The sequence below is a fragment of the Crinia signifera genome, chromosome 6 (genome assembly GCF_055691185.1).
Source record: "Crinia signifera chromosome 6, ASM5569118v1, whole genome shotgun sequence".
NCBI classification, from domain to species: Eukaryota; Metazoa; Chordata; class Amphibia; order Anura; family Myobatrachidae; genus Crinia; species Crinia signifera.
In genome coordinates this window covers 256,761,421-256,789,025 of record NC_139222.1, presented here as the reverse complement: position 1 = coordinate 256,789,025, position 27,605 = coordinate 256,761,421, and the positions used below count along the sequence as shown (strand labels likewise).

General features: G+C 46.8%; 1 protein-coding gene across 1 annotated transcript in view; it reads right to left on the bottom strand.

Annotated features, from left to right (window-relative positions):
- Nucleotides 1-27,605, bottom strand: part of LOC146009767 (alpha-2-macroglobulin-like protein 1) — a 171,592-nt gene that overhangs the window by 101,520 nt on the left and 42,467 nt on the right. The window contains exons 12-13 of the mRNA XM_083150228.1: nucleotides 24,171-24,332; nucleotides 12-242 (exon numbers count right to left, since the gene is read on the bottom strand). Of these exons, the coding sequence (XP_083006354.1) occupies nucleotides 12-242; nucleotides 24,171-24,332 (393 nt within the window). The remainder of the gene's footprint in view (nucleotides 1-11; nucleotides 243-24,170; nucleotides 24,333-27,605) is intronic.

The following is a 27,605-nucleotide window of genomic DNA, read 5'->3' as shown; positions in this document are numbered from 1 at the left end:
AGAATACTTACATAGAAGAAGAAAGTTAGATGGTCAGAATTAGGATCCAGACCGCTCTTACTGATCTCATATTTCACAGTCACTGACAGATCAGAGTCAGCGGAAACTTGGTCTGAATCTTTTTCTACAACCAGAAAGCTGTTGCTCTCTGAGTAAAAGTGGTGAAGCCAAATCATTTTCCGTGAAAATAAATAGTCATCATCATCATTATCATCTTCATTGTTCCCTGATGAAAATATTGCCTGAGGATGTAACATAAAAGAAGTCAGTTCAGTGGAAAGGCTAAAAATGAATAATTCATTATTAAGTACAGTACTGTAAATAGTATTGCAATCTTTTGCAATTGAAAAAATAGAACTCATTGCTTTATATCATATACAGTACAGTATATAATTCAAGCAATGAGGAAATTAGTTTAAATATTTTAGAACTTAATAAAATAGTTACAAATTAATTCAAAATTAGTTCAGAGTGTGTAATCTACTATAAATATTGCATCAACTTGAAATCTTAGATTAGTACCAGTACGGTATAAATTAATCTCTAGCTACTGTAGTAAGTGCAGACTTCCCACATATAGTATAAAATCAAGTGTACTTAACATATACTCTATATTATGAACATTTAAAACTGTATTCTAAATAGTAATTTTAGTTTCAAATACTGCAATATGTTTTAAGATGACCAACTGCTTATGGCGTAGTCATAGCCCCCCCACAGACCCCGCAGTGACATGGAGGAGCTGGGTGGCTTGTTGCAGCGCAGCTGGGCAAAGAGGGGGAAATCCTTTCAAAATCACCCACCATCAAAAGAATCCCCCCACCCATGTGTAGTCCTGCAGCCCATAGGTTAACTGTGCTACTGCCAGTTAATTTAGCACCTATGCTCCTTGGGACAGGGTACTTGTGTTGGATCTTACAGTAGAACATAAACCATTGGCTAAGTGGCAAGGACAGAGGAAGAGTGGGAGAGGTTCATTTAAATATATCTTACAAAACTTTGAAAGGCTAGAGCAGCTAAGTCAGCCTCCCAGTCCCTTCAGTGAACCGAGTGACTTTGGTTCTCAAAGTACTGTAACAATAGTTAAAACCCTTTGAAATGCAGACATATTGTACTGTACTGTACAATCGTTAAAGATTAGATAATCACTGACACATGGTTAAGGCTGTCCTAAAGCCTTATAGAACACCAGAACCTCAACAGCAATTAAGGTCTAAAGACATTAACAAAATGTTGGAGTTGGGTGTAATTGAAGAGTCACATTGTGCTTATTCCAAAGTCTGATGGGAGTTTGCACTTCTGCAATGATTTTGGTAAGTTGAATAATGTGTTGAAGTTCTATGCCTACTCAATGTCTCCAGTGGATGAACTTTTTGAAAGATTATGAACAGCAAGGTACTTAATCACTCTACACTTAACCAAAGGGTATTGGCAAGTACCATTGGTGAGAATGCCAAATAAAAAGACAGTTTTTCTGCATTGGAAGGATTGTTCTGATACAAGATGTTGCCTTTTGTGTTACATGGGGCACCAGCCACCTTTCAAAGGATGTTGGGTAAAGTTTCTAAGTCCCTATATACAGTATGCTGCTCCTTATCTGGATAATGCAATCATCTATGGTCCTAAATGGAAGGCTCACTTACTTACATTACTTTAGGCATGATTGCCAGCCCACCCAAAATGTTCTCTAGGGTTGGAAGAAGTAAAGTATTTTGGAAACCCCATTGGCTGAGATTTGATAAAGTCTCAAAAAAACAGAGGCAGCATAAAATTGGCCACGCCTCCTAAAAGAAAAAGTGCGAACATTCATTGGGATCACAGGGTATTATAGAAGGTTTACACCCAGTTTTGCCACCATTACAGTCCGACTGACAGACCTTGCCAAGGGCAAATAAAGTTATGTTTAAATGGAGTCCTGAATAGGAAAGCCAATGGCGTGGCTAGTTGTAAGGGGTCGTGGCCTATGATCGCTTCTTCCCCGCAAGGCCACGCCCCCATTTGCCGCTGTGGGGGCATGGCACAGAGTCTACATAGTGCTGCTGAGTAGCTGACAGGGGGGACTCCCAACAGCCCACCCCTTCCCCCCCCCGCCACGGGACACTGCCGGTGGCGGGTGGGTATTGTAATTTACCTTCATACTGTCACTATATACAGTATATAACAGGAATAGTGTCAAAAAATTGCTACAATAGCACATTCAATAGTAATAAAACTCTGCTACTTCAGTGTTCGAGGCAATCTTTAATCAATCAATCAATCTCATTTTCAAAAATAGATTAGGACAGCAGTTCTCAATCTCAGTTCTCACACAGGTCCCGTTTTCCAAGTCACCAACTGTCACATTTTAAAAATCCAATGGTGACCTGGAAAACATAATCATGTGTGGTCTTGAGGATCAAGTTTGAGAACCTGTAGATTGTATGGAACACTTCAAATAATAGTCAAATCAACTGTTTAATCATATGAATGGGGTGCTGCTACAGACAACAAGCATGAATTGAGAACAACAAGGAAAGAATTTTCACTTTATTGGCGCAGAAAAGAAGAAAAAGTGTGTAAACTTGACCTTTTGCTTTATATCATTAAACAAACACTGATGTGAAAAATAGAAAACTAATAAAGGAGGCAATTCAGTGATTGTAGAATTGCTTAATTGGGTACTTGGTGATTTTAGCAATTCTGCACATGTGCGCACACTTCTGGAAAATGCGACTGCAGTCTAAGTAACAGTGGAGGGGAAGGAACGATGGTTTGGCAACAGATGTCTTATTACATACAGTCATTTACAGATGACTGTATGTATTGGCAAATGTAGGCAGTCACTATGGGTAATATGTAATTAGGGATGAGCGCCGGGGCCAAATATTTGGATTTGGATTCGTCACAGGGATTTGGATTTGGCTTTGTCGAGCGGCGGTGAAAAGCTTCGGATTTGTATTTTTTAGAAAAATGGTCAAAAAACGCCCAAATCACTTAATTTTTGCATTTTTTTTGTCCCTAGAGTAATATTGACCTCAATAACATTAATTTCCAGCCCTTTCCAGACAATTTTGCCCACTTTACACCTCTCAATATTGTTTTTTGGGGCAAAAGGTTGCACAAAGGTAGCTGGATAACTATGCTAAGCAACACAAGTGTGCGGCACAAACACGTGGCTTATCTAGGAGTGGCTCTGCAGCAGCAGACAGGATGGCAATTTGAAAAACTAGGCCTCAAAAAGACCCCCATATGGTTTGATCGTGTTTAAGATGTGCAGCCGAGGAGCAGTGGGCGTTTCGTTTAGCACCGACTAGTTCTGCAAGTGTGTATCTGTTGTTATCAGTTTAATACCAAATAAGCCACCTAAAAAAAATAATAAACTAGGCCCCAAAAAGCACATAATGGCAAAAAAGAGGTGCAAGATGTAATTGCCACTGGGCCCACTCACAATAAAAGAAGTGCAAAAAATAGTGCATCATTCATATAATAATTTAATTTCATAACGAAAAGCGATCCATATAATAATCTCATTGATCAGCTCTGTGATTAGCAGACAGGATGGCAGTTTGAAAAAGTACATAATGGCAAAAAGAACATAATGGCAAAAAAAGAGGTGCAAGATGGAATTGTCACTGGGCCCGGACACCCACCCAACCTTAGGTTGTATTAAGACATTGCACACTTGACAAACCAGTCATTTCAGCCAGAGGGACTGCCAAACCTGTGACTGAAATGACTGGTTAATTTGGGCCCCCACAATAAGGTACAGACTGACTGATGTCATCATTCACCATCCTAATCTTCATTCTCATCATTGTGTACATCCCTGGAGTCCTCATCATCACACAATATCAGTTCATCACTGCTGGAATCCTCCATGAGCGATGTCTGTGTTTTGCCATGGAATTGGTGTGAAAGGTCTTCCTCGTGGAATTTGTAGTTAATTTTTATGAACATCATTTTTTCAATAGTAGCCTCCGATGACAATCACTCACAAGGTTCCCAGCAGTGCTGAACACTCTCTCCCAGTACACACTGGAGGGTGGGCAGCTTAAGCAATACAAAGCCAGCCTATATAAGGGCCTCCATAATGCCTTTTTTTCTTTCCAGTATATGAAAGGACTCTCTGACATGCCTACAATGATGCTGTCCTGAAAATAGTCCTCCACTAACCTCTGCATGTTGATCGTATCTGATGGAGTAGTCACGCAAGAGGTGTCACTGATACTGGTCAAATCACTTAGACCCGACCAGATGTCCAAAAAAGGTGTTTTTGTGGACTGCTTTTCACCCCCCACTAGATGTGTTTGGAAAAAGCTGTTTTTTATGGGCAGATTTGTGTTAAATTGAAGGAGGAGATATCACTTCAGCTGCCAAATTGCTCACCAGTGTTATGATCCGCCTCCAGCGGATCGGTGTTATGTACTATTCACATTTTCTGTGTGTAGTTCATGTTCTCCCTGGGTTTATCTCAGCCTGTGTGTGTGTGTACTCGCTAGTGGCATCCAGTGGTCAGCCTGGGCCATTGCAGGTTACTTTCAGTACTGTGTGTTCTGGACTCAGGTGTCTTGATTAGGCTCCTAGCCTGCAGTGCACACCTTTAGGCAATGTGTAATCAGCACCACATTGTGCTCACTATATAAACCCTCTGGTTACTCAGTCCCATGCCGGTTATAGCTTTTGTACCTCAGGGTCTCAAGTATTCCTGGTTCCCAGTCTTCCGTTATTCCTGGTTCCTGTTCCCAGTCATCCTGGATCCTGTCGTTGATTCCCAGCTGTGTCCTCCATCCAGTCTCCTGTCCTCCCGGTGTCCGTGTGTCGTCCTTTATCCGTCTCCCGGTCCCTGCAGCTCCTGTTGGTCTTTGTGGGATTCCTTCTCCAGCGTGGTGCTTCCTTCGGCTGGTTCCCTGCCTTGTCCGCAGCATCTCAGCTCCAGCTAAATTGATATCCCTCGGTTTCAGATAAGTTGGGAGATTCCCCCTCTTTGTCTCCTTACTAATCATTTGCTTATTGTGTCAGCATATAGTGTATTGTTACACCCGTCAGCAGTTCTTAGTGTGTCAGCATATCGTGTATTGTTACACCCGTCAGCAGTTCTTAGTGTGTCAGCATACTGTGTATGGTTACACCTGTTAAGCATTAGCACAGCGGGTTCCTGTTTAGAGTGCTATCCACTGGCACCCCTCTCCGCAGGGCAGGGTGGTCCTCGCCTCTTTGTTTGTTAGATAGGTTTCCCCTTGTTCATCACTGGCCTTGGCGTGTGTGTTGTCCTTAACATAAGACCAGGTGGCATCGAGGTGGGAGCCTGACTAACGGGCTCCCACGAACGCGGCTATTATTGGTGAAGCCTAGCACCCCGCACACACACGTCAACTCCATCTGAGTACAACGGAGGTAGGGCAGGCGAGGTTACTCCACTCCTAACATTATAACCGGCCATACAGCACTCTGGAGCTGGGTTCTGCCCTCTCAGTCCAGAGATTTCCAGCCGTGTCAGTTTTTTGCCTGTGTCAGTTTTTTGCCCGTGTCAGTTTTTTGCCCGTGTCAGTTTTTTGCCTGTGTCAGTTTTTTGCCCGTGTCAGTTTTTTCTTGTATCAGTTTTTTCTTGCTGGTGTATAAACTTGCATGGCCATATCATGCAGGCCATGCAAGAGTCATTAGCGGCTCTAAATTCGGCATTCAATGCCGTAAAACCTGGGCAGTGGGAGATTTTGCAGCAGTCTCTTCTGCAGCTGCAAAGACTAATCACTGATATTTTTCTGATCCTCCCAGAGGTCACTGGGGTTCGTTCAGCCCCTAATGAGGCCCTGCCTAGGGAAGTATTAGGCAGCAAGTCCTCAGACCCAGAGGGTCAGGTAAAGCATAGAAGTTATCTACGGCCGAAGCTTCCGTTAGAGGAGCGTCAGCGGCGTAGAAACCTTAATCTATGCTTATACTGTGGAGATTCTGGCCACTTCTTGCAGACGTGTGGCTTGCGTAATTCCGGTGGTGCCGACAGGGTATCTCCTCTGGCCAGGTCTGAGCAGGTTGTCAGATCTAAGCCTGTCTCCACTGTGGCAGAGGAGCTCTCTGCCGAGTCTCCCAGTAAAAGCACTCTGCCTTTTTCTACTGGTTCCAGTGCTGATGTTTTAATGACCAGGGAGTCAGAGTTGCAAACCCTTGAAGGGAAAACCCAGGTGATTGACTCAGATACCGGGGGCCCGCTGAGCCAGTCTGTTGCCGGGGGCCCGCCGAGCCGGTCAGAGGCCGGGGGCCGGCCGAGCCGGTCAGAGGCCGGGGGCCCGCCGAGCCGGTCAGAGGCCGGGGGCCCGCCGAGCCGGTCAGATGCCGGGGGCCCGCCGAGCCGGTCAGATGCCGGGGGCCCGGAGGCCATAGCCCCGAGTGGGGGCCCGGAGGCCATAGCCCCGAGTGGGGGCCCGGAGGCCGCAGCCCCGAGTGGGGGCCCGGAGGCCGCAGCCCCGAGTGGGGGCCCGGAGGCCGCAGCCCCGAGTGGGGGCCCGGAGGCCGCAGCCCCGAGTGGGGGCCCGAAGGCCGCAGCCCCGAGTGGGGGCCCGAAGGCCGCAGCCCCGAGTGGGGGCCCGAAGGCCGCAGCCCCAGAAGGGGTTCAAGTTGGTGTCGCCCCAGAGGGGGTTCAAGTTGGTGTCGCCCCAGAAGGGGTTCAAGCCTGTGTCGCCCCAGAGGGGGTTCAAGCCTGTGTCGCCCCAGAGGGGGTTCAAGCCTGTGTCGCCCCAGAGGGGGTTCAAGCCTGTGTCGCCCCAGAGGGGGTTCAAGCCTGTGTCTCCCCAGAGGGGGTTCAAGCCTGTGTCGCCCCAGATGGGGACGCTGTCCATCTAGTCCCTAAGAGGGATTCTGATTGTCCTGTCTCTGAACAGAGTTCCAGCCATGTCGGTAACATGGAGGGACCATCTGTTGGTCTTTTTGTTGTTGCCCAGCCAGAGTTTCACTATAGTGCTGCCCACTTAGAAGTGCGTCACAGTGATGATCAGCCAGAGACTCATCATAGTGCTGCCCAACCAGAAAGACCATCAGACTTGGAAGAGGTCATAACCTCTAAGGGGGTCCCTAAAGTCTCAGCCTCAAGGGCCATAATTCCAGCTATACAGTCCAGTCAGTTAGCTGATAATGAAGTTACTGTTGATGCTTTGAACGATATCTCTACATCTATAGTTTTTGATGGGGACCTAACCCAATTTGTTGCGCTCACTAACCATTTTATCACTATTTTGGAGTCCAGACCATTTTTAGATATCACTTCAGATAATGTGGTGCTCTATTTAATTTACTGCTTCAGAGGTGAACCTTTCAAATGGGCGTCCAAATTTATTGAATCTGAGGATCCCATTCTTAAGAATCTCCCAGCATTCAGTGATGCTGTATTGAAAAAATTTGGTCCCAATAAAAGTGGTTCACCTGCCTCTGGACCGACCATCTTGTCTGCAGAGACTCCATCATGCATAGGAAAGTCAGTAAAAAAGTCCCAGCCCATAGCTATGGTCGCTGGGTGTGCTCGTTTTAACAGGAATGCCCCTGGAATCTTAGCTTTTACAGCAGTGGAATCCAGGCTTGATTCTGTCTTGAATTCCGATTCAGAGATCGATGGTTGTCCAGTGTCTACTCAATCTGTCAAGAGTCCTGCCTATGTTCCGTCATGCGATACTACTTCTTCTCCAGTGCCAAATGTTACCAAGATTGAAACCATAATCCTTCCCTTAGATGCGGACTCCAACTCAGATTACAACTCTGAAATCGATGAAATGCCTTTAGTTGAGGGTACCGTTAGTTCAGACAATATTTTTGGTATTACTGTGTTTACTCCCAGGCAACCTGGGAAGAAGAAGAAGTCTTGTCGGAGACATTGAGTCTGTTTTTGTTCTTGGTTCCCCTTGATCAAGCTGGGGTGTCCGGAGTCCACCTTTTTTAGGGGGGGATTCTGTTATGATCCGCCTCCAGCGGATCGGTGTTATGTACTATTCACATTTTCTGTGTGTAGTTCATGTTCTCCCTGGGTTTATCTCAGCCTGTGTGTGTGTGTACTCGCTAGTGGCATCCAGTGGTCAGCCTGGGCCATTGCAGGTTACTTTCAGTACTGTGTGTTCTGGACTCAGGTGTCTTGATTAGGCTCCTAGCCTGCAGTGCACACCTTTAGGCAATGTGTAATCAGCACCACATTGTGCTCACTATATAAACCCTCTGGTTACTCAGTCCCATGCCGGTTATAGCTTTTGTACCTCAGGGTCTCAAGTGTTCCTGGTTCCCAGTCTTCCGTTATTCCTGGTTCCTGTTCCCAGTCATCCTGGATCCTGTCGTTGATTCCCAGCTGTGTCCTCCATCCAGTCTCCTGTCCTCCCGGTGTCCGTGTGTCGTCCTTTATCCGTCTCCCGGTCCTTCTCCAGCGTGGTGCTTCCTTCGGCTGGTTCCCTGCCTTGTCCGCAGCATCTCAGCTCCAGCTAAATTGATATCCCTCGGTTTCAGATAAGTTGGGAGATTCCCCCTCTTTGTCTCCTTACTAATCATTTGCTTATTGTGTCAGCATATAGTGTATTGTTACACCCGTCAGCAGTTCTTAGTGTGTCAGCATATCGTGTATTGTTACACCCGTCAGCAGTTCTTAGTGTGTCAGCATACTGTGTATGGTTACACCTGTTAAGCATTAGCACAGCGGGTTCCTGTTTAGAGTGCTATCCACTGGCACCCCTCTCCGCAGGGCAGGGTGGTCCTCGCCTCTTTGTTTGTTAGATAGGTTTCCCCTTGTTCATCACTGGCCTTGGCGTGTGTGTTGTCCTTAACATAAGACCAGGTGGCATCGAGGTGGGAGCCTGACTAACGGGCTCCCACGAACGTGGCTATTATTGGTGAAGCCTAGCACCCCGCACACACACGTCAACTCCATCTGAGTACAACGGAGGTAGGGCAGGCGAGGTTACTCCACTCCTAACAACCAGGAGCTCTTTGCATGTCGTAAGATCTGTGTCAGTTGGAAAGAAAGACGCATAATAGGACTTGAAGCTCGGATCAAGCACAGTTGCCAAAATGTAGTGTTCTGCTCTCAATATATTGGCAACCCGTGTATCCTGTCAAAGACAAAAAAGGAGTTGATCTACAAGTCCAGTATATTTTGGGCATGGGCCTTGTTTGATCTCCTATTTCAATTTCGCAAGTTGAGACTCCAAATGCCTAATTAAGGGAACCACGTGGCTCAAACTAGCAGTCTCGGCACTCACTTCACAGGTGGCTACTTCAAAGGGTTTCAGCACCTTGCACAGCACAGATATGTGCTGGGCTAAGGTACATCCCCCTCCTCTCCCAAAGTCATGGCTTGTGGTAAAGCTGTGAATGGCTTTCTGCTGTTCTTCCATCCGCTGAAGCATATAGAGGGTGGAGTTCCCTCTTGTCGGCACCTCCTGCTTCAGCTGATGGAAGGGCAGATTAAATTCCTCTTGCAGCTGCTGCAATCTCCTGCACGCTGTTGCAGAATGCCGGAAATGCCCAGAAATTTTGGTGCGGAGGAGAGTCCAAGTGGGGTAAGTCATGTTGCTATGACATCTCTCAGTTTTTACAAGAGGTTCTAAGTAGTATGCCTCTTAGTAAAGCCGGTGACACATAGAATAGCCTGCCTAGTATGAATGAGCTGGTGATGCTTGCCAGATTCTACTGTTGCTGGAAGGGATTTAACCACCCAGTTGGCTGTCACAGTCATTTAACCCTTGGTCTGTCCACTGCCGCTTGTCCACATATCCGTGGTTAAGTGGACACTGTCTCCAATCCCACTTTTAAAGCCATGGATTACTTTGATGGCCATGGATTACTTGATGTCCTGGTATAGCTCAGGAATGGCTTTCTGGATGAAATGGAACCTGGATAAAATCTGGTACCGGGGACACGCAGCCTCCATTAATTGTGTGAAACTCACACAATTAATGACAGATATTGGACGCACAACCAATACTTTCATGGCAGTCATGTCTTCTTTGATCCGCTGTGCCACTGGGTGAGAACTGACATACTTGTTTTTCCTCGCCAAGCACTACTGAACAGTCAGTTGTTTATTCAAAGTAGTATAATGGGTTTTCTTGGAACACTTCTGGGTTGAAGAACAACCCTCAGCAGCAGCAGTAATAGAAGGCCTTTCGACTAAGGATTCTTCTGCAGAATCATGGAAAGGGGAGGATTCTTCTAGCACAACAGTAGTATCAGAAGAACCATCCGTGGTCATTACTGAGGATACTGAAGTTGAGGGTGAGGGTGTTGGTAGTGGAGATTGTATGTGGTGGGGTCCATTAACACACACAACATCCTCAATATCCTCAATATCCATTTCCTCAGTAGTGACATTGTCTGCTACACAAGTCAACACATCGTCCTCTTGCTGTAACTCAACGGGAGTGGAAGGCGGCTTCTCTGAGAGATTAGGCTCACCCATAGCACTCAAGTACACACTTGGACTTCCCTCAGTGGTTTGTGACATTTCTATTCCTTGACGCACAGTTTGTTTTGATGACTTAGTGGTTTGGCCTGTTTTCTCACTGGGTCTTTCTTTGTCAGACGCATGAGATGCCTCACTGGCAGCTGCAGATTCCCGATTTTGACTCATAAATAGAGGGAAAGCCCAGAGTCTTTCCTTGCCACTGTGTGATGTGAATGGCATTCTGGCAATTTTCATTCTTTCAGCTACAGGAAGAACAGACTTTTTGTATTCATTCCTGTTGGAGGTTTAGTTGGTTTAGAAACTTTTTGGGGTAGCTCTCCTTGCCCGGTTTGAGGATGAGCATCAGCGACGGCGTTAGTATAAGTAGTAGTAGTACCAAATTCATCACCATGAATAATGGCAGCAGCTGGTGCAGGTGTATTTGTTCTAAGCTGTTTGTTGTTCTCCATTTTTAAATTAAATTGTAATATTTTTTCTTGTTTTTAAGGACAGAGCTTGTATAACGCTGCATGAAGGCCAAACAATCACACACCCACCTTCTGACAGTATATATACAATGGGTGCACTACACACAAAGAATGAATAAATTAAAGACGACAAAAATTGATTAAGATTTTTTAAATTTGTTTTTAATGCGCAGCTTGTATAATGCTGCTTGGACGCAAGTTTAAGTTTAAGTTAAACAACACAGTGCCAAACCCCTCTGCAGTCTGCATGCACTGCACACAACACCCCTTTGTCTGCACTGCTCAATACCCCTCTTTCTGACTCTACACTGCACAGCACCCCTCTGCAGTCTGCACAAAACCCCTCTGTACACTAATGATGATGAATCTGAGTGAGTGATGATGACAAGCAGTGGCGTAAGTTCATCCCAGTTGCCCGGAGGCAAGGTAAGTACTGGTGCCCCCCCCCCCCAAATAGCTCATTCAGTAAGGTGTCTGTCTCAAGTAAGGTCATGGGTCTAATACAGGGTGTGACACTTGCAAAAATTATGTTAGAAGGGGGAGTAAGTCACATTAGCAATATCAACTGTTTTCAATGAACTGATTCAAACTGGTAGGGGAGGAGAGGTGCCCCCTTGAGAGCAGGAGCCCGGCGGCAGATGACTCCATTGCCTCCCAGAGTTCTGCTCTGATGACAAGTACAAGTTCAAGTTAAACACCCCAGTGCCAAACCCCTCTGCAGTCTGACTCTGCATGCACTGGACACAACACCCCTCTGTCTGACTGCACTGCACAGCACCCCTCTGCAGTCTGCACAACACCCCTCAGTTAAAGTTTAAAACGCCCCACTGCACAATACCCCAGAAGCCTGCCACCACCGCGAACAGCAGAGCTGTGCACAGCAGGAAGCGTGACTGTGAAATGGCGCAGAATTCTCGGGATGGCAAGCTTTTATAGACTCAGCGTCTCGTGATAATCTGGCACCAGCTTCCCACGTTCGGCCATGCTCAGGTTTCTGAACAAAGCTGGAAACTCATGAGCATAGCTCGTGGGTCATCGGCCCGACAGTGTTTGGAGCGGTTCTGATTCCGTGGAATCCAAAACGCTCATCTCTATATGCAGGGGCGGATCCAGGATAAAATGACAGGGGGGGCACCATGATAAAAAAGGGTTTGGGTGGGGGAGGGGCGGTGTTAATGGTGCCAGTGTACATGTTAAGAGAGCGGCAGGAGAGGGAAGGTTGGAATGGAATTAAAAATAGGCCCTGGCATTTAAAGTACGGAGGCCCACCATGGCGACAAAAGTGAAGGATGTAGTTGTGCGCGCCCCAAAGGCGTGCTCCAGAAAAGGGTGTGTGGCCACTCAACAGGGGGCGTGTCAACACCATATACAACTTCTACACATTATGCAACAAAATACTAGACCCCATTATACTTGCCCCTTACACATGATGCCAAATGGAATGAGTCAAAATTGACATAATGCCACATGGATTGAGCCAAAATTCAAATAATGCCACATGGATTGTGCCAAAATTCACAAATTCTTATAATGCCACATGGGTTGAGCCAAAATTCACATAATGCCACACGGATTGAGACAAAATTCACATAATGCCACATGGATTGAGCCAGAATTCACATAATGCCACACAGATTAAGCCAAAATTCACAATACACTTCATAAACAGGGACATTGTCCACCAAAGGCGCTTATTAAACATTTACACCATAATGTCCATTACACGTTAAGTTACACGCCATTATGTCCATTATGTGTTATGCCAAACACCATAATGCCTATTAAAAATTATGCTACATAAGTGCTGCTTCTCTACATGCTCATTGCCAAGGGTTCCATGCTCATTGCCAGAGGTTCCATGCTCGTTGCCATGTGGGATTACATGCTCATTGCCAAGGGGGAATACATGCTCGTGGTAAATGGGGGACAGCCGCCGCCAGGCAGAAGTGATAGCCACTGACAGTGGCAGAGCCTGGCTGTATTCAGAGCACTGCAGGTCCCGGCTATTTGAAATAATACCCCTTTCACACCAGAAAATGCATTCCCAGGTTGGCCCCTTTTACACCAGCCTAGTCCCTGCATTTTCTGGTGTGAGGGGGAGAGAAAACCACCCCTCCCCCCTTTAACCAGTTATCTCATTTAACCGGCTATATCTTTGGAACCAACTGACCCATTTACATGAGACAAGTATTATATTGAAGAACTTTTGAGTTGGCTTTGAATGATTTTGGTCCAGTGAAACTGGAACGTTTGGTTCCAGAGTAATCTGCCCTCAAATTCATGAACAGCCATGAAATTACATTTCAAAAATAAAAAATTCGGTTTACACGCATTATCTCTGGAACCGATTGACCGATTTGGACCAGCCTGGTATCATATTTAAGGCCCAGCGATTTGGAATGGAATGATATCAACCACAAGCTTCTGAGATGCCAGGACGGGAACTGGCAGCCGTCGGAACCGGGTGGGGGTTGGAATTGACGGGTCCCATATTATCCTATGGGGAAAAAACGTTACAGGTTTGCCAGGCAATATCTCCGGTTCCCGGGGGACTAGAGACACGGGGCTGGGCTCGTTGGAAAGCCCTGGTCCTCAGATACAAAATAAATGACAGGGGGGGCACGTGCCCGGGTGCCCCCCCCCCCTGAATCCGCCACTGTCTATATGTAATAGGGTGCGATTTTTAGTCATATTTTAAAAATGTTTTGAAAAACTTGCAAATGTATTATGGTGCAATTCTCTAGACAAAGTCACATGCGAATTAATGCAATTTTTAGTCATAAACAAGTGTGATTTTTGGTCATAAAAAAGTGTGATTTTTGGTCGTAGAAAAGTGAGATTTTCGGTTGTAAAAAAAAAAAGGTGATTTTTGGTAAGGAAAAGGTGTGTTTTTTAGACCAACCACAATGCAACTTGCATCACCAGTAAAACACACTCTAAGAAAACCCCCCCTATTGAACCACCCCAGTCCCCAGAAATATGCATCACACATCATATATAAAGGCCCAAGCACCATTTTGTCCTTTGACACAGATGGAGCCGCTCTGGCAACTCTATTGCCATGCGTCGTCCCCCGCCCATCCGCCAGGGTCCGCCAGAATGGGGCGCACAAGACACTCATGCGCCATATTCTCCCGGAAGCCCTGCAGCTGTCTCATGCTACCTGCAAGTCTCCCGTACTCGCTGCCCGCTCTGCCCACTCCCTGCCACCTTGCTGAGTGGGACATGGGAGCGAGTGAAACACTCAAACTGCCCCCCCCCCCCATCCACTATGCTGCCATCTCCGCCATAAACATCTCCACGGCGAGCTGGCAGCATGGCTGAGAGAGGCTCCATCTGTAGGTTTGAAAGGAGTGTAATATAGACAGAAGAGGCAGCAGGAGAGTCAGCATGCAGAGAGGGAGCATGGTGAGAAGGAGGGCAGTGGCCGGGAGAAGACAGGAAGAGCAGACTTGGCATGAAGAGCAGTAGGCTAGTGATGGAAGCAGCCACACTGCTACACAGGAGGAGGAGGTATTTTTGGTATGGAGCAGGGGCCAGACATAGAGGAGCCAGACATCTCAGACGTGGACTGGCCAGAGGAGGAGGGTGATGGTGGAGAGTTATGCACCTTTCCCACTGCAGCTCTTAAACGGTAATTTGCCGTTTTTTTAGCCTTTTTAAACGGGTAGAGCTGCAGTGGGAAAGCTCCAGGTTGCTTTACCCAGTTAAAAATACCGGGTTTTTTTAAACGGGTAAAAAGCAGAGTTTTACCCGTTTAAAAGCCGTTTTTTTGGCAGTGGGAAAGTCATGGGGTCCCCCCCACTGCCGTAACCAGCACCAGGCTGAAAGAGCTGGGGCTGGTATTAAAAAATCAGGAAACCCGACAAATAGGGCTTCGCTGATTTTTTAAAACCAGCCCCAGGCTCCAGGTCCGGGGCTGGTTCCCAAAATACGGGGGACAAAATGTCTAGGGGTCCCCCGTATTTTAAGAGCCAGCCCCAGGCCAAACAAGCCAGCAGGGTAATGCCACAGCCGGGGGAAACTTATGATATAAGTTCCCGCGGCCAAAGCATTCATCCCTACTGACCAGTCAGCCTGGCCAGGGGTCCTGGGGGAGTGGGGACCCCCCAATGAAGGGGTCACCCCTCCAGGACTTACCTGACCAGGCTGAAGCCTGGTGCTGTCCCCGATGCCCCTGGGCGGTGGGCATCGGGCTGATGGAATAGTGTACAAAAATTAAATAAAAACTATTGTCTTTTACTGTGGAACTATGAGTCCCAGCAAGCCTCCCCCGCAGGCTGGGACTTGGAGAACCACAAGTCCCAGCCTGTGGGGCATTAAAGGGCCCGCTGGCACTTGTAGTTCCACAGTAAAAGAAATAGTTAAATAAACACACTGACACACGTGAAAAATAAAAGTTTAATACATCCATTACACAAACACACTGATACTTACCTATCTTGAGCCCGTAGGCAGCCTTCAGTTGGTGTCGGCATCCTCCTCCGGTGTCGGTGTTCGGTTCCGACGCAATCCATAGGTGTAGCTGTGGAAGGAAACTATACTTACAAGTGTCCTCCGGCGAAGATCACGTCCTCTTCTTTCCATGTAGCATCCCCGGGACTTGGCAAAATAACAAACCGGTATAACGCGAAACCCACGGAATGTGAGCAGGAGCCGCACGTGTGTTTGTTTACATCGTGCGGCTCCGCCCCCGAATGCCACTATTGGCCGCCTTGCGGCTCCTGATTGGCCGCTAGGCCGCAAGGCGGCCAATAGCGGCATTTGGGGGCGGAGCCGCACGATGTAAACAAACACACGTGTGACTCCTGCTCACAGTCCGTGGGTTTCGTGTTAAGCCGGTTTGTTATTTTGCCAAGTCCCGGGGATGCTACATGGAAAGAAGAGGACGTGATCTTCGCCGGAGGACACTTGTAAGTATAGTTTCCTTCCACAGCTACACCTATGGATTGCGTCGGAACCAGACACCGACACCGGAGGAGGATGCCGACACCGGATGCCGACACCTACTGAAGGCTACCTACGGGCTCAAGATAGGTAAGTATCAGTGTGTTTGTGTAATGGATGTATTAAACTTTTATTTTTCACGTGTGTCAGTGTGTTTATTTAACTATTTATTTTACTGTGGAACTACAAGTGCCAGCGGGCCCTTTAATGCCCTGTAGGCTGGGACTTGTGGTTCTCCAAGTCCCAGCCTGTGGGGGAGGCTTGCTGGGACTCATAGTTCCACAGTAATAGACAATGTTTTTATTCTATTTTTTTACACCATTCCATCAGCCTGATGCCCACCGCCCAGGGGCATCGGGGACAGCACCAGGCTTCAGCCTGGTCAGGTAAGTCCTGGAGGGGGGGGACCCCTTCATTGGGGGGGTCCCCACTCCCCCAGGGCCCCTGGCCAGTGCGAAACACGTGTTCTAACATGTTTATATAGTGCCAGACAGTGGATTATATGTGTGTGGAGGAGGAATTATGCCCTCGTTATACTGTTTAAAAGATTTGTCTTTCTAAAAGCTCATACTCGCTGACCCAGTTCTGTCACTGATATCTTTGCATTGGTCACCACACCAGTAGGTGGCAGTATTATACTGTGTATGGTAGACTAAAAATATCAAGTGAACATCAAAGGGAAACCAATAGCTCACTAACGTATGTGATACATGTATATACAATAAAACGCTACAGTTGCAGTATATCCTAAAGACTCAACCTGGTTATATAAAACCCTGTATTAAATCGGTTTTCATAACAGCAGGTGTTACTATAAACACTGCACATTAAAACCCAGGAAATAACTGGAGATTAAAACCAATACCAGCAGTCCATATATCCAGGCTGCATTGGAAAATAATAATACTGCAACCTAGCTTAGCATATAAGATCAGCCCTACTTTGTGGCAAATTTAAAACATATACCACGGACTGTTAGAGTTTGGAATAATTCCCCCAAACCAAGGGTCACCTGAGGTCCAGTATAGTTACACGGAATGGAGTACTAACAAGCCAACATTGGCATTAAATTCCTATATACCGTGCAATCTGGAGATACATATCTCGAGCTCATAAACAGGCACCACACCATATAGCCAGGTCTGCCTATATTTTTAAACAACTATATACACTCATTTCCATCTTTTGTCACTATATGTATGTATGTATTATGTGTAAAAAAAACTTTTAACCTCTTCTATTTCGCCATACTATAGTGGGTATTTCCTGAATCCTAAACCCGAATAAAGATTAAAAGGATTCCCCACTCAAGATCTAATACTAATCATGAATCATTAAGACTAAACAAATAATCCAGCCATGATAAGGTGTGCATCCGCCACGACTACTTTTTCTCTTTTTTGTAACCATTGCCTTTAGTCGATAGGATAGCACCCTCCGCTAATCAAATAGAGCGGATAATACCCTGAATTAACAAGGGCATAAAACCATTTCTCTCTTTTTTGTGTGCAGATTCTAACCAAACCCCCCCCCCTGGCCAGGCTGACTGGTCAGTAGGGATGAATGCTTTGGCCGCGGGAACTTATATCATAAGTGTCCCCCGGCTGTTACATTACCCTGCTGGCTGGTTTGGCCTGGGGCTGGCTCTTAAAATACGGGGGACCCCTAGTCATTTTGTCCCCCGTATTTTGGGAACCAGCCCCGGACCTGGAGCCTGGGGCTGGTTTTAAAAAATCAGGGAACCCCTATTTGTCGGGTTTCCTTATTTTTTAATACCAGCCCCGGCTCTTTCAGCCTGGTGCTGGTTACGGCAGTGGGGGGGACCCCCACGTTGCTGTTTTTTTTAAACCCCCCTCCTCCATCTTTACTATAATTTTAAACGGGTAAGTGGGAATGGGACAAAAACGTCTTTTAAACGGTAATTTACCTTTTAAAAGCTGCAGTGGGAAAGGGGCTTTATGGCTCTTACACGTTTAAAGACCTGTTTAAAAAAATGGGTCTTTACCCGTGTAGGCAATGGGAAAGCAGCATAAGAGGAGGATGAGGCCGCAGAGATGGAGGAGGGTGAGCAGGAGGGGGCAATGGTCCCTGTTTTTGAGCATCTATTAGGGGCACATCACAACCGCACTAATATGCGACAGAAAAAATAATTGCTAGATATCACAGCAGCAGCAAATGCTGTCAGTACTTATAAGCCGAATTGTAAATGTAAAAAAACGGTTTAATTATATAAAAAGACTGCTTAAATCCCAAATGGCACAGGAGAGGACGGAGGCCACGCCTACAGGGGGAGGTACTGCTGTGCCAATAGAGTTTACCTGGTACTTGTGTACTAGCATGGCGCCCACAATGATTAGTCGCCCGATTTTTTATCGCATCGCATGCCATCGGGTTTATGGCATGCGATAAAAAAAATCGGGCGACTAATTATCATGGGCGCTGTGCTAGTACACGATATTAAATTGTATAAGCACCCTAATGGGTGCTTTTAAGCACCCTAATGGGTGCTTACAATGCTTAAATGAACCCCCACGCCACCCCCCAAGTATAAACATGAACCCGAAGCGCGGCGAGCGCAGCGAGCCCGCAAGGGGCGGCGGTACGCGTCCTACGACCTTTTCATACCCCCACTATCCACGTCGGCATGGAGTTGACTATATAAAGTGTGGTGAGCGCAGCGAGCCACCGAGCCCGAAGCGTGGCGAGCGCAGGGGACGCGGATACCTGTGAAGCCCGCGAGGAGACGCGGATACCTGTGAAGCTCGCCACGCTTCGGGCTCGGTGGCTCGCTGCGCTTGCCACACTTTATAGAATCAACTCCATGCCGACGTGGATAGTGGGGGTATGAAAAGGTCGTAGGACGCGTACCGCTGCGCTTGCCACGCTTCGGGTTCACGTTTATACTTGGGGGGTGGCGTGGGGGGTGCATTTAAGCATTGTAAGCAACCATTAGGGTGCTTATACAATTTATAATCGCATCCCATCGCATTGTACGGCATTGTACACAAGTACCGTTTACCTCATATCATAGTTGCCTACCCTCCTGCATTCTGCAGGAGACTCCCTGAAATAACAGCAATCTCCCTCTCTCCCTCATTAGTCTAGCAATCTCCCTCATTTCACCTAGCCCACATTACACTGTTACATTTTTGTGGGAAAAAAGGAATGAGAGATAGATACATTTACATTGAGTTATCAGCACCATTTCCCAGCACTTTACCAAGTATAGTATATCTTACTAACTGCTTTGGGGCTCATCTACATTTGGATAAGTCATTTGAAAATATTGCTCACAGATGTAGCAGTACACACCCAAGCTTCTAGGTGCCACATTGACAATCTATTTTCACAATCTCTCCATATATGGAACTAGACACGCCCTTTGGGTGAAGCATGACATGTCCCTCCAATGGGGCGCTGTGCAAAATTATACGACCAACTATAATCTCCCTGAAATTAGTTTTCAAAAGTAGGCAAGTATGCCTCATATGAAAGTTAATTACGGCGCATCATCTCGCCCAAGGTATTGCATGGGCTGCACATTACGGACTCCCTTCGCCCTGAAACACCCCCACAACCTTGTAAGCCACCACATATTTCACTATCAAAGTCAAACTTTTCATTTTTTCAGTATGCTATGTAGTTTGGCAATGTTTGTAGCTTGTTAATGGTGCTCCAGCAATACAAAAACCAGCAATCTGCATTAATGCAAATCTGTGTTTTATGTTTATGCTGGTTCTTGGAGTTCCACAGCTGCATTATTTAGTGTATTTATCTACAACACATGCAGTGGTGTTTTCACTTTGTTTTTAACTGTTACTGATTAACCATGATGTAATTTATTATTTACTTTGATTCATAACATAGTATATTGCATGATGCTGTTTGTAATAAATGTGTGTACATGAACAAAGAAATCAGTTGGTCATCATAAACTGCTTGGTCTGAACAAGGCAACATCATGCCATGCATTCATTTTTTCTCCTGCTACTGTATGTGTGGTACGCTGCCGGTGGGGGTAGATAAATACCTTGAGTCGCTGGATACTTTCGGTTCCACACAGATTCTTCACCGCGTCGGTTGTAGAGGACACAACCCCGTAGGACAGTGGTTCCCAAACTGTGTGCCGTGGCTCCCTGGGGTGCCTTGGGACACTTGCAGGGGTGCCCTAAGTTGGTGGTCCAGGACCAACTCAAATTATTATTGGTTAATTATTTATGAGCAAAACCAGAGCTGGTGGCTGCCAATCATAAAATGTGTACAAACAGAAGCAAATCATGCCCTTTACCACATAACTGACCCTAAGAATTGCATATAAACCCTATCTAATTACATTTTTTTTGGCCTAGGGGTGCCGTGAAAAAATTCTGATACTCTAGGGTGCCGTGATTCAAAAAAGATTGGGAACCCCTGCCGTAGGAACTGAGACAAGGCGTTCAGCAGTACAATTCTTGCATTTTATTTAGTGAAAAGAAATTAACAAACAATTGTCATACTATTTCAAAGCTGTAACCGGCCTAATCAGCCTAGCACTACAATGCTAATCTTACACCCGCCTAGCAGATAATACTTCAAGTGAGCATCACGAATTTCACATTCAAATGCACCGCGGACTTCCCGCGCCACTAGAGAGTGAGAGCACACCTCCCGCAGGCCATTAACCAGGTTCGGGGGAAATGATGTTCTCACTCGGCAATGTTAGCAACCAGGTGTGAGTCTAGTCACCTATTCACAGGTAAACATGGTCTTCATGAACTACAATACACAACAAGTCTAAACATTACGGGGCATGCACGACGACCGTAAAACATCTCTTAGCAACACTATACTAAACAAGTCCCTCCCCAGGTGTACACCTTAGGCTAACGTCTCTGGACAAGGAGTGAATCCTGTAGTGATGGGCACGAATAGAACTTGCCTCCTGGCAATATGAACTTTAGCCACAAGATGGCAGTATGTTCCTTCTCTATACGAATGCAGGTACAATAGTGTCTATACAACTTAAGGGCAACTTCCCATTCCGGATGCACTGACAGGGAAGGCTAATTCCCCTCGTTTAGTGGGGCTGACATGGGGTTCCTTGGTATGATGAGAAGGTAATGGGGCTGTCCTCACCCTGTGGGGTGTCCCTTTGGTGCCCAGCGCTCCCGGGGCTTGGCTACTACAGGGTTCTGCACCCACTTATACTCCTGATGGTATACTGGGGGCAGCGTGGCATAGGGCAGTCCAGCCCAGCATAGGGTAGTCAGCTTGAGGGTTATTTGTGTGGGGCACTCTGGGGAAGCCAAAAGTGGTGTCCTTAGGTACACTGCGTTGGTGGCAGGGAGTGGATAGGGAGGCAGGCCTGGGGTAACCAATGCGGGGGGGTACCTGACATCAGGAACCAGTTGCAGGCTCCTGCCCATCGCGTTAGGGTCCTCTGGCGTCTGGATGGCTGGTGCTGGTCCCCTCTTCCGCAGGAGAGCGCGCTAGTGTGGGCGCTGCTGCAGCAGTGTTGCCACACTCAGCCAGCCACTCTGCGCTGCTGGGCTCCTTCTCTCCCCGTCGTTCCCCTTCTCTGCTGTGCGTCTGGGGGTCGGCGGGGGTCGCACGCTTCAAGCGCCACGTCCCTGCTCCCGGCGTGTGTCAGGGGGTCGGCGGGGGTCACGCGGTCATCACCGCGCTGCCGCTCAGGTCTCTCCTTCACTCTGTCCCTCCTCAGTTCACCCGCTCTGGACCTCTGCTCCACGTGCTGCCACGCCCCCTTCACCTCACTCTCCCCGCACTTCCTCCTCCTTCTCATACGTCCCCCAGTGCTGTCAATCAGCCTGGGGACGTTTTCTCGCGCCCTCCTTGCTCTGGGGGTAAACCCCTAGGGTCCCGCTGCTGGGACTAGGGAAAAATAGGCTGGGGTGCCACATATGTCTGTATAGGTCCACAGCAAAGAAGGCCGCCTCCTTCACAACGTGCACCACGTGTGCATGTCGAAGAAGAAGCTGCTGGTGAGTTTTTCATTTAATGAATGGAGCACAACACCACATGTAACTTGTGCAGAGATAATTAGATTTGGGTGAGTTATATTGTTTCTGTGTAGGGAAAATACTGACTGCTTTATTTTTACACTGCAATATAGATCTCACTTTGAAGTAAAACCCCACCCAAATCTAATTCTCTCTCTGCACGTTACATCTGCCCCCCTGCAGTGCACATGGTTTTGTCAATTTGAGAAGGAATTTTCCTTTGCAAGTAAACCAGAATAAGAGCCATTAACCACACAGAACCTGGTTTGACTGCCAAACAACTAGCCAGGTCATTAGATGCCTTTAAAAGTAAACGCTTTCAACCAATAAGGGCTGAGTGCTTCTACAGCAATATTACAGTGGGGATCCCCACTGACATTATTGCGAGGGAAACCACCTCACCCTGCTGTCAGTGCGAGGGGAGTTGGCTCATCCCCGCTGTCAGTGCAAGGGAAGCAGGGGCGGCGGTATGTGTCCTACGACCTTTTCATACCCCCACTATCCACGTCGGCGTGGAGTTGAGAATAGAAAGTGTGGCGAGCGAAGCGAGGCGAGCGCAGCGAGGCCCGCGTGGGGACACGGATACCTGTAAAGCCCGCGAGGGGACACGGATACCTGTGAAGCCCGCGAGGGGACACGGATACCTGTGAAGGTATCCGTGTCCGCTCGCCACGCTTCGGGCTCGGTGGCTCGCTGCACTCGCCACACTTTCTATTTTCAACTCCACGCCGACGTGGATAGTGGGGGTATGAAAAGGTCGTAGGATGCGTACCGCCGCCCCTCGCGGGCTCGCTGCGCTCGCCACGCTTCGGGTTGACGTTGATAGTGGGGGTGGTACAGTGTGAAAAATGACATTTGGGGTGCATTTTACATGATTTCAACTCATGTCCATAATTTCAGTGAAAAATGACATCGCATCGCATCAGATCGCATGCGATCTCATGCAATCGCATGCGATGCGATCGCATGCTATTTTTAACAAAAATGCATAAAAACACGGTAAAATCGCATGCCATCGCATGCCACTACATATGGCATGCGATGGCATGCGATGGGAGCTGTGATTGTACACAAGTACTGACCATTCTTATTACAGGTGAACTACAAGTCCAAGGGGGCCCATTAATGTCCCAAATTTTGGTTCACCAATCCCAGCATGCGGGGGAGGCCTCCTTTATTATTATACAGCTGACCATCCACAATGCACATGGTACAGCCGGGGGACTTTACGTAAAAAGTTTCCCCGGCTGTGGCATGACACCACGGGCTGTTGGACCCACAGTTTTTTTGGCCCCCGAGTCCGGGGCTAGTTTCAGAAAAACAGGGTACACTACGCTTTTGTCCCCCGTATTTTTGGACCTCACACCATTTTTTTTTTACTTTTACACATTTTTTAAGACAGAACCATGCACAGATCTCAATAAACTGTGCATGGTTCTGTCAAATTCGCCAGTCAGAAAATGGTCTACTTTCTGGGCGATTTTTGGTAATGTTTACCAAAAATCGCACCCTATTACATTTGCGAGTTGTATACTTTATAATGTGAAAACATCTGGATGCCAATTGAATGGTGAGAAATCGAAAGGTCAAAATGTACGAATTGCAGAAAAAAGTGTGATTTTTTTTTACAGCAATTCGCATCCTATTAAATGTGTGATTTTCGGAAAATGTGCGAATTCTGCCTTTTTTTTTTTTTTTACGAAAAATTCTCAAAAGTCAAAATTTGGCACCCTATTACATCTCGCCCAATGACTTTTGGCCTTCTAGGACCTGGAACCAACTGATGAATACTCTGCTTTGCTGTCAGTGGACCCACTTGTCAAGTGGATAACATTGGCCCCCCCTTGAAGTACTAGGGCTAGGGTGCACATAAGCCCTGTAACCATGGAATATACTGTATTCTAGTGAGTTGTTTGCTTTTATACAATTGGTAGAATTGTACTAGGAAATTAAAGTTTCAACATAAATTGCATCTGAAAGGTGCATCCAATTGAAAGTATATATTAGAAATCATTTACAGATGGTATAAAACCTACAGACCCTACTGAAAGTCAGGTATACAGTACTATGATCATTAATAGATACAAAACCTGGCATGCATGCAGTTTATAATTCATGCAAATCCCCATAAGTCGAAAACATCTGTCTTTGGGATCCAGATGTATCAAGCTTCAAAAGTGATCAAATGGAGAGTGATACACAACCAGCCAATCAGCTCCTATCTGTCATTTTTGAAACCCAGCCTGTGACATGACAGGTAGGAGCTGATTGGCTGTCTCTTTATCACTCTCCATTTTATCACTTTTTGAAGCTTAGTACATCTGGCCCTTTTTCTTTCTTTGTGTGACTTACGAATATTGCCACTGAGTCTTCCCATTCAGATGTGCTGAAGATAAAATGAGCAATTCCATTTTTGTCGGTCACCACATTGGTAATATCATCCTCATTGACAGTCAAAGATAATGATACGACTTCATTAGCCAAAGGCTGGTTATTTTCATCAATAACACGCAGCTGAGAATGAGAAATGGAAGCTGATGTTAGAACTTTCATATCACTACATACACAGCGTTCTTGCCTGCACACCCAGAATGGCCGGTAGGTTCCAGAAAATTGGGTGGACCTCCCGGGCCATGGTAAAAGTGGGCATGGCAACCCCATGACATTGCATCCCTTACAGAATACAAGTGGGTGGACTGAGGGGGACCTGATGAAGTGTTTTGCGCTGAATCATGGCCCACCCCCCTCCCCCACTATGCGGTGTCTATCTTCGTGGCATTGTATAGCGGGGGTTTAGCCACGATGACACGATTGTGCAACCACAGCCCCCAGTCAGCCCACACCCCTATACACCAACCAGGTTCCAAGGGGAAGCAACATCAGCAAAAATTATACACAGTACAGTTACAGGTTGCTAATAAGGTTTACGGAATAAATGGTATACAGTGACTAGGTCAAACTCTAATGGTCAGCGGTGACTAGGAGGACACCTAAGAAGGGTTGACATACACTAGGTTGACATTGACAGGTCGAAGGTCGACATGAACATGGCTGACACAGAAAAGGATGACAATGAATTTTTCATGTTTTTTGTGTCGACATCCGCCACCATATAAGTGTACTGCGTCCCCTCGCATGGCTCGCTGCACTCTGCATTCTTTGGGTACTGTGCCTCAATGCGCTCTGCACACTATTATCACCTAACTATAGACCCACTTAGAGGTTATACAGTCGGAATCCGGGAAATTTTTTTCCTGATCCGACAGTACATTGACAGTCAGTATTCAATGTACCGAATGTCGAGTATCGGAAAGTCCGCAATTTGTCAGAAACGGCCATGAATTCGACAATATGCAACCATTTGCGACAAAATAGATCCAATTTAGAAAAAAAAAAAAAAAAAGAGTCAGATCCGCCTTACTCCAGGTTCAGCGGCTTCCTCAGGAGGTGGTGATCCAAATCCTGAGGAAGCCGCTGAACCTGGAGTAAGGCGGAGAAGCGCGTAGAGGGACACGGGGAGTGTGTTTTGGCAACATCAAGACCGGTACCAGTGTGGATTCTTTGAGAGGACCAAAAGTATTGGACTGCACCAGCGGTCGGAGTAACCCACTGGGGACTGGATGCCGAACCCCAATTTCAATTAAGGGTACTTGTGTATTATCACGGCGCCCACGATTTTCAGGGTACTGCATCTCATCGCATCGCATGCAATATAGCGGCATGCGATGCGATTTTTAATTGTACAAGCACCCTGATGGGTGCTTACAATGTTAAATGTACGCCCATTGTCAACGCCACCCCCACTATCAACGCCAACCCGAAGCATGGCGACCCCCAGCCAGCATAACACCCTGGGGAATATAACACACTCACTTGCCCAGTTGCAGAGAACAGTCCTCCTTGCTAGAGATTGGCAAAATGGGTCACTAAAAAGAGCTGAGATCGAGCGATCAATCCGTGAAAAGATCCGGATCTTTTAGAGGGATCATCATCAAATCACTTTGAAAAATGGGGCAATTTGATAATAACGAAGCATAATTTGTTTTACAATCATTTATTGCCATAAATGGTAAAATCAACATTTTTTTTAAAGTGAGCTGAACACATAAGACCATACATGACCGAGTAAAACACTGATGGATGGCTGGGTGCAGAATCACCATTGATGGCAACCATCGATGTTGTCTGCACAGATGGCCATCCCTAGCAGCAGCAGCCTTGTTCTTTCATTTGCAGTCGCAGCACTGTACTCAGTCTCCAGAGTTAGTACATCTCAGCTGCCACAGGTGGCAGTGCTGAGCTAAGGCAAATGCATTGTGTGAGGATACGGGATTCTTCAATCACTCAGACACCGAGCAGATGAAACCAAAATATGGTTTATTTTTATCAGAGCACACACATGTAGATGAAGACAGGAAAAAGATTCAAATGGTAGCATAAAAACATCCGGGTAGCAAAGTCCTTGTAGCATCACAGTCCAAATAACGAAACTATCACTTATTCCACACAGCAGTGATAGCAGGTAAGTCCACACGATACCTAGACAGAGCATAACCTCTTAGTCCAGGACAGTTCATCAAATCTCCCTCCTGGCTTGTGTGCAAGTCATTTTAAAAACTTCTAAATTCCCACGCGTCTCCATACCATCCGTGGGCTTGCACTCAATCTCTATTGGTGGATTCAAGTCAGGTTTATCCCCCCTCCCAGGTACTGCTGCTGCCCCCCCCCCCCCCCCTGCTGGGTCAGGCCCCAGAAAGTCTGGAAGTGGCCAGAGATATGCAGATGCAGTGTCAACACAAGATACAAAACACAGTCTGATTACATTATGTCCTGATTACCCCCTGTGAACATTTCCTGTTGATAGCAGGGGAATTGGATCACCCCCTGTGAAGATTGTCCCTCAGCTACCACCCTCCTGTGATAGCAGGAACAAAAGTATGGTAATTCAACATAACCTTTTGGTGAATTCTTTCCTGGGTATTTCCTGTCAGACCATATTTGGGCAAGAGCGATCTGATCTGGAAATACACGCAGCTATGGGGAATATAGACATACAGAGAGAACAATAGGGCTAAAATGTACATTAATTACTGTGGAGTAGAGGATGTCACAATTCACTTTTATCGCCAATGCCATTCCTTCACATTTCCTCCCCCACATTTTAGTCCATGTTCCTGGTGTCCTGGGTAATGGCAAGGGCTGGTCTCCTGGTGTTAGGTGGCAATGGGTCTGGTTCCTGCTGACGGGATAGGCCTTCCGCGTTTCCATGATCTTTACCCTTTTTGTGAGAAATAGAGAAGTTGTACAGTTGTAGGGCTAAGCTCCACCTCAGTAACCGTCCATTGTCTCCAGCTGTACGTTGTAGAAAACTAAGGGGGTTATGATCTGTTACCACTGAAAACTCACGCCCATACACATAGGGCTGCAACTTCTTTAGTGCCCAGACGATGGCTAGGCACTCCTTTTCAATGGTGGCGTAGGCTATCTCGCGGGCAACTAGTTTTCGGGAAATAAAGGCAACTGGGTGCTCACACCCATCCTCCCCTATTTGACTTAGCACAGCTCCTATTCCACAAGCTGAAGCATCTGTTTGCACAATGAACCGCCGGCGGAAGTCAGGGGCGGCTAACACTGGGGACCGGGACAAGATGTCCTTAAGCTGGGAGAAAGCCTGCTCGCAGTCAGGGGTCCAGTCAATGTTTCGGGTGTACTTTTTGGTCGTTAAGTCAGTCAGTGGTTTGGCAATGGTGCTGTACTGAGGAACAAATTTACGATAGTACCCCGCTG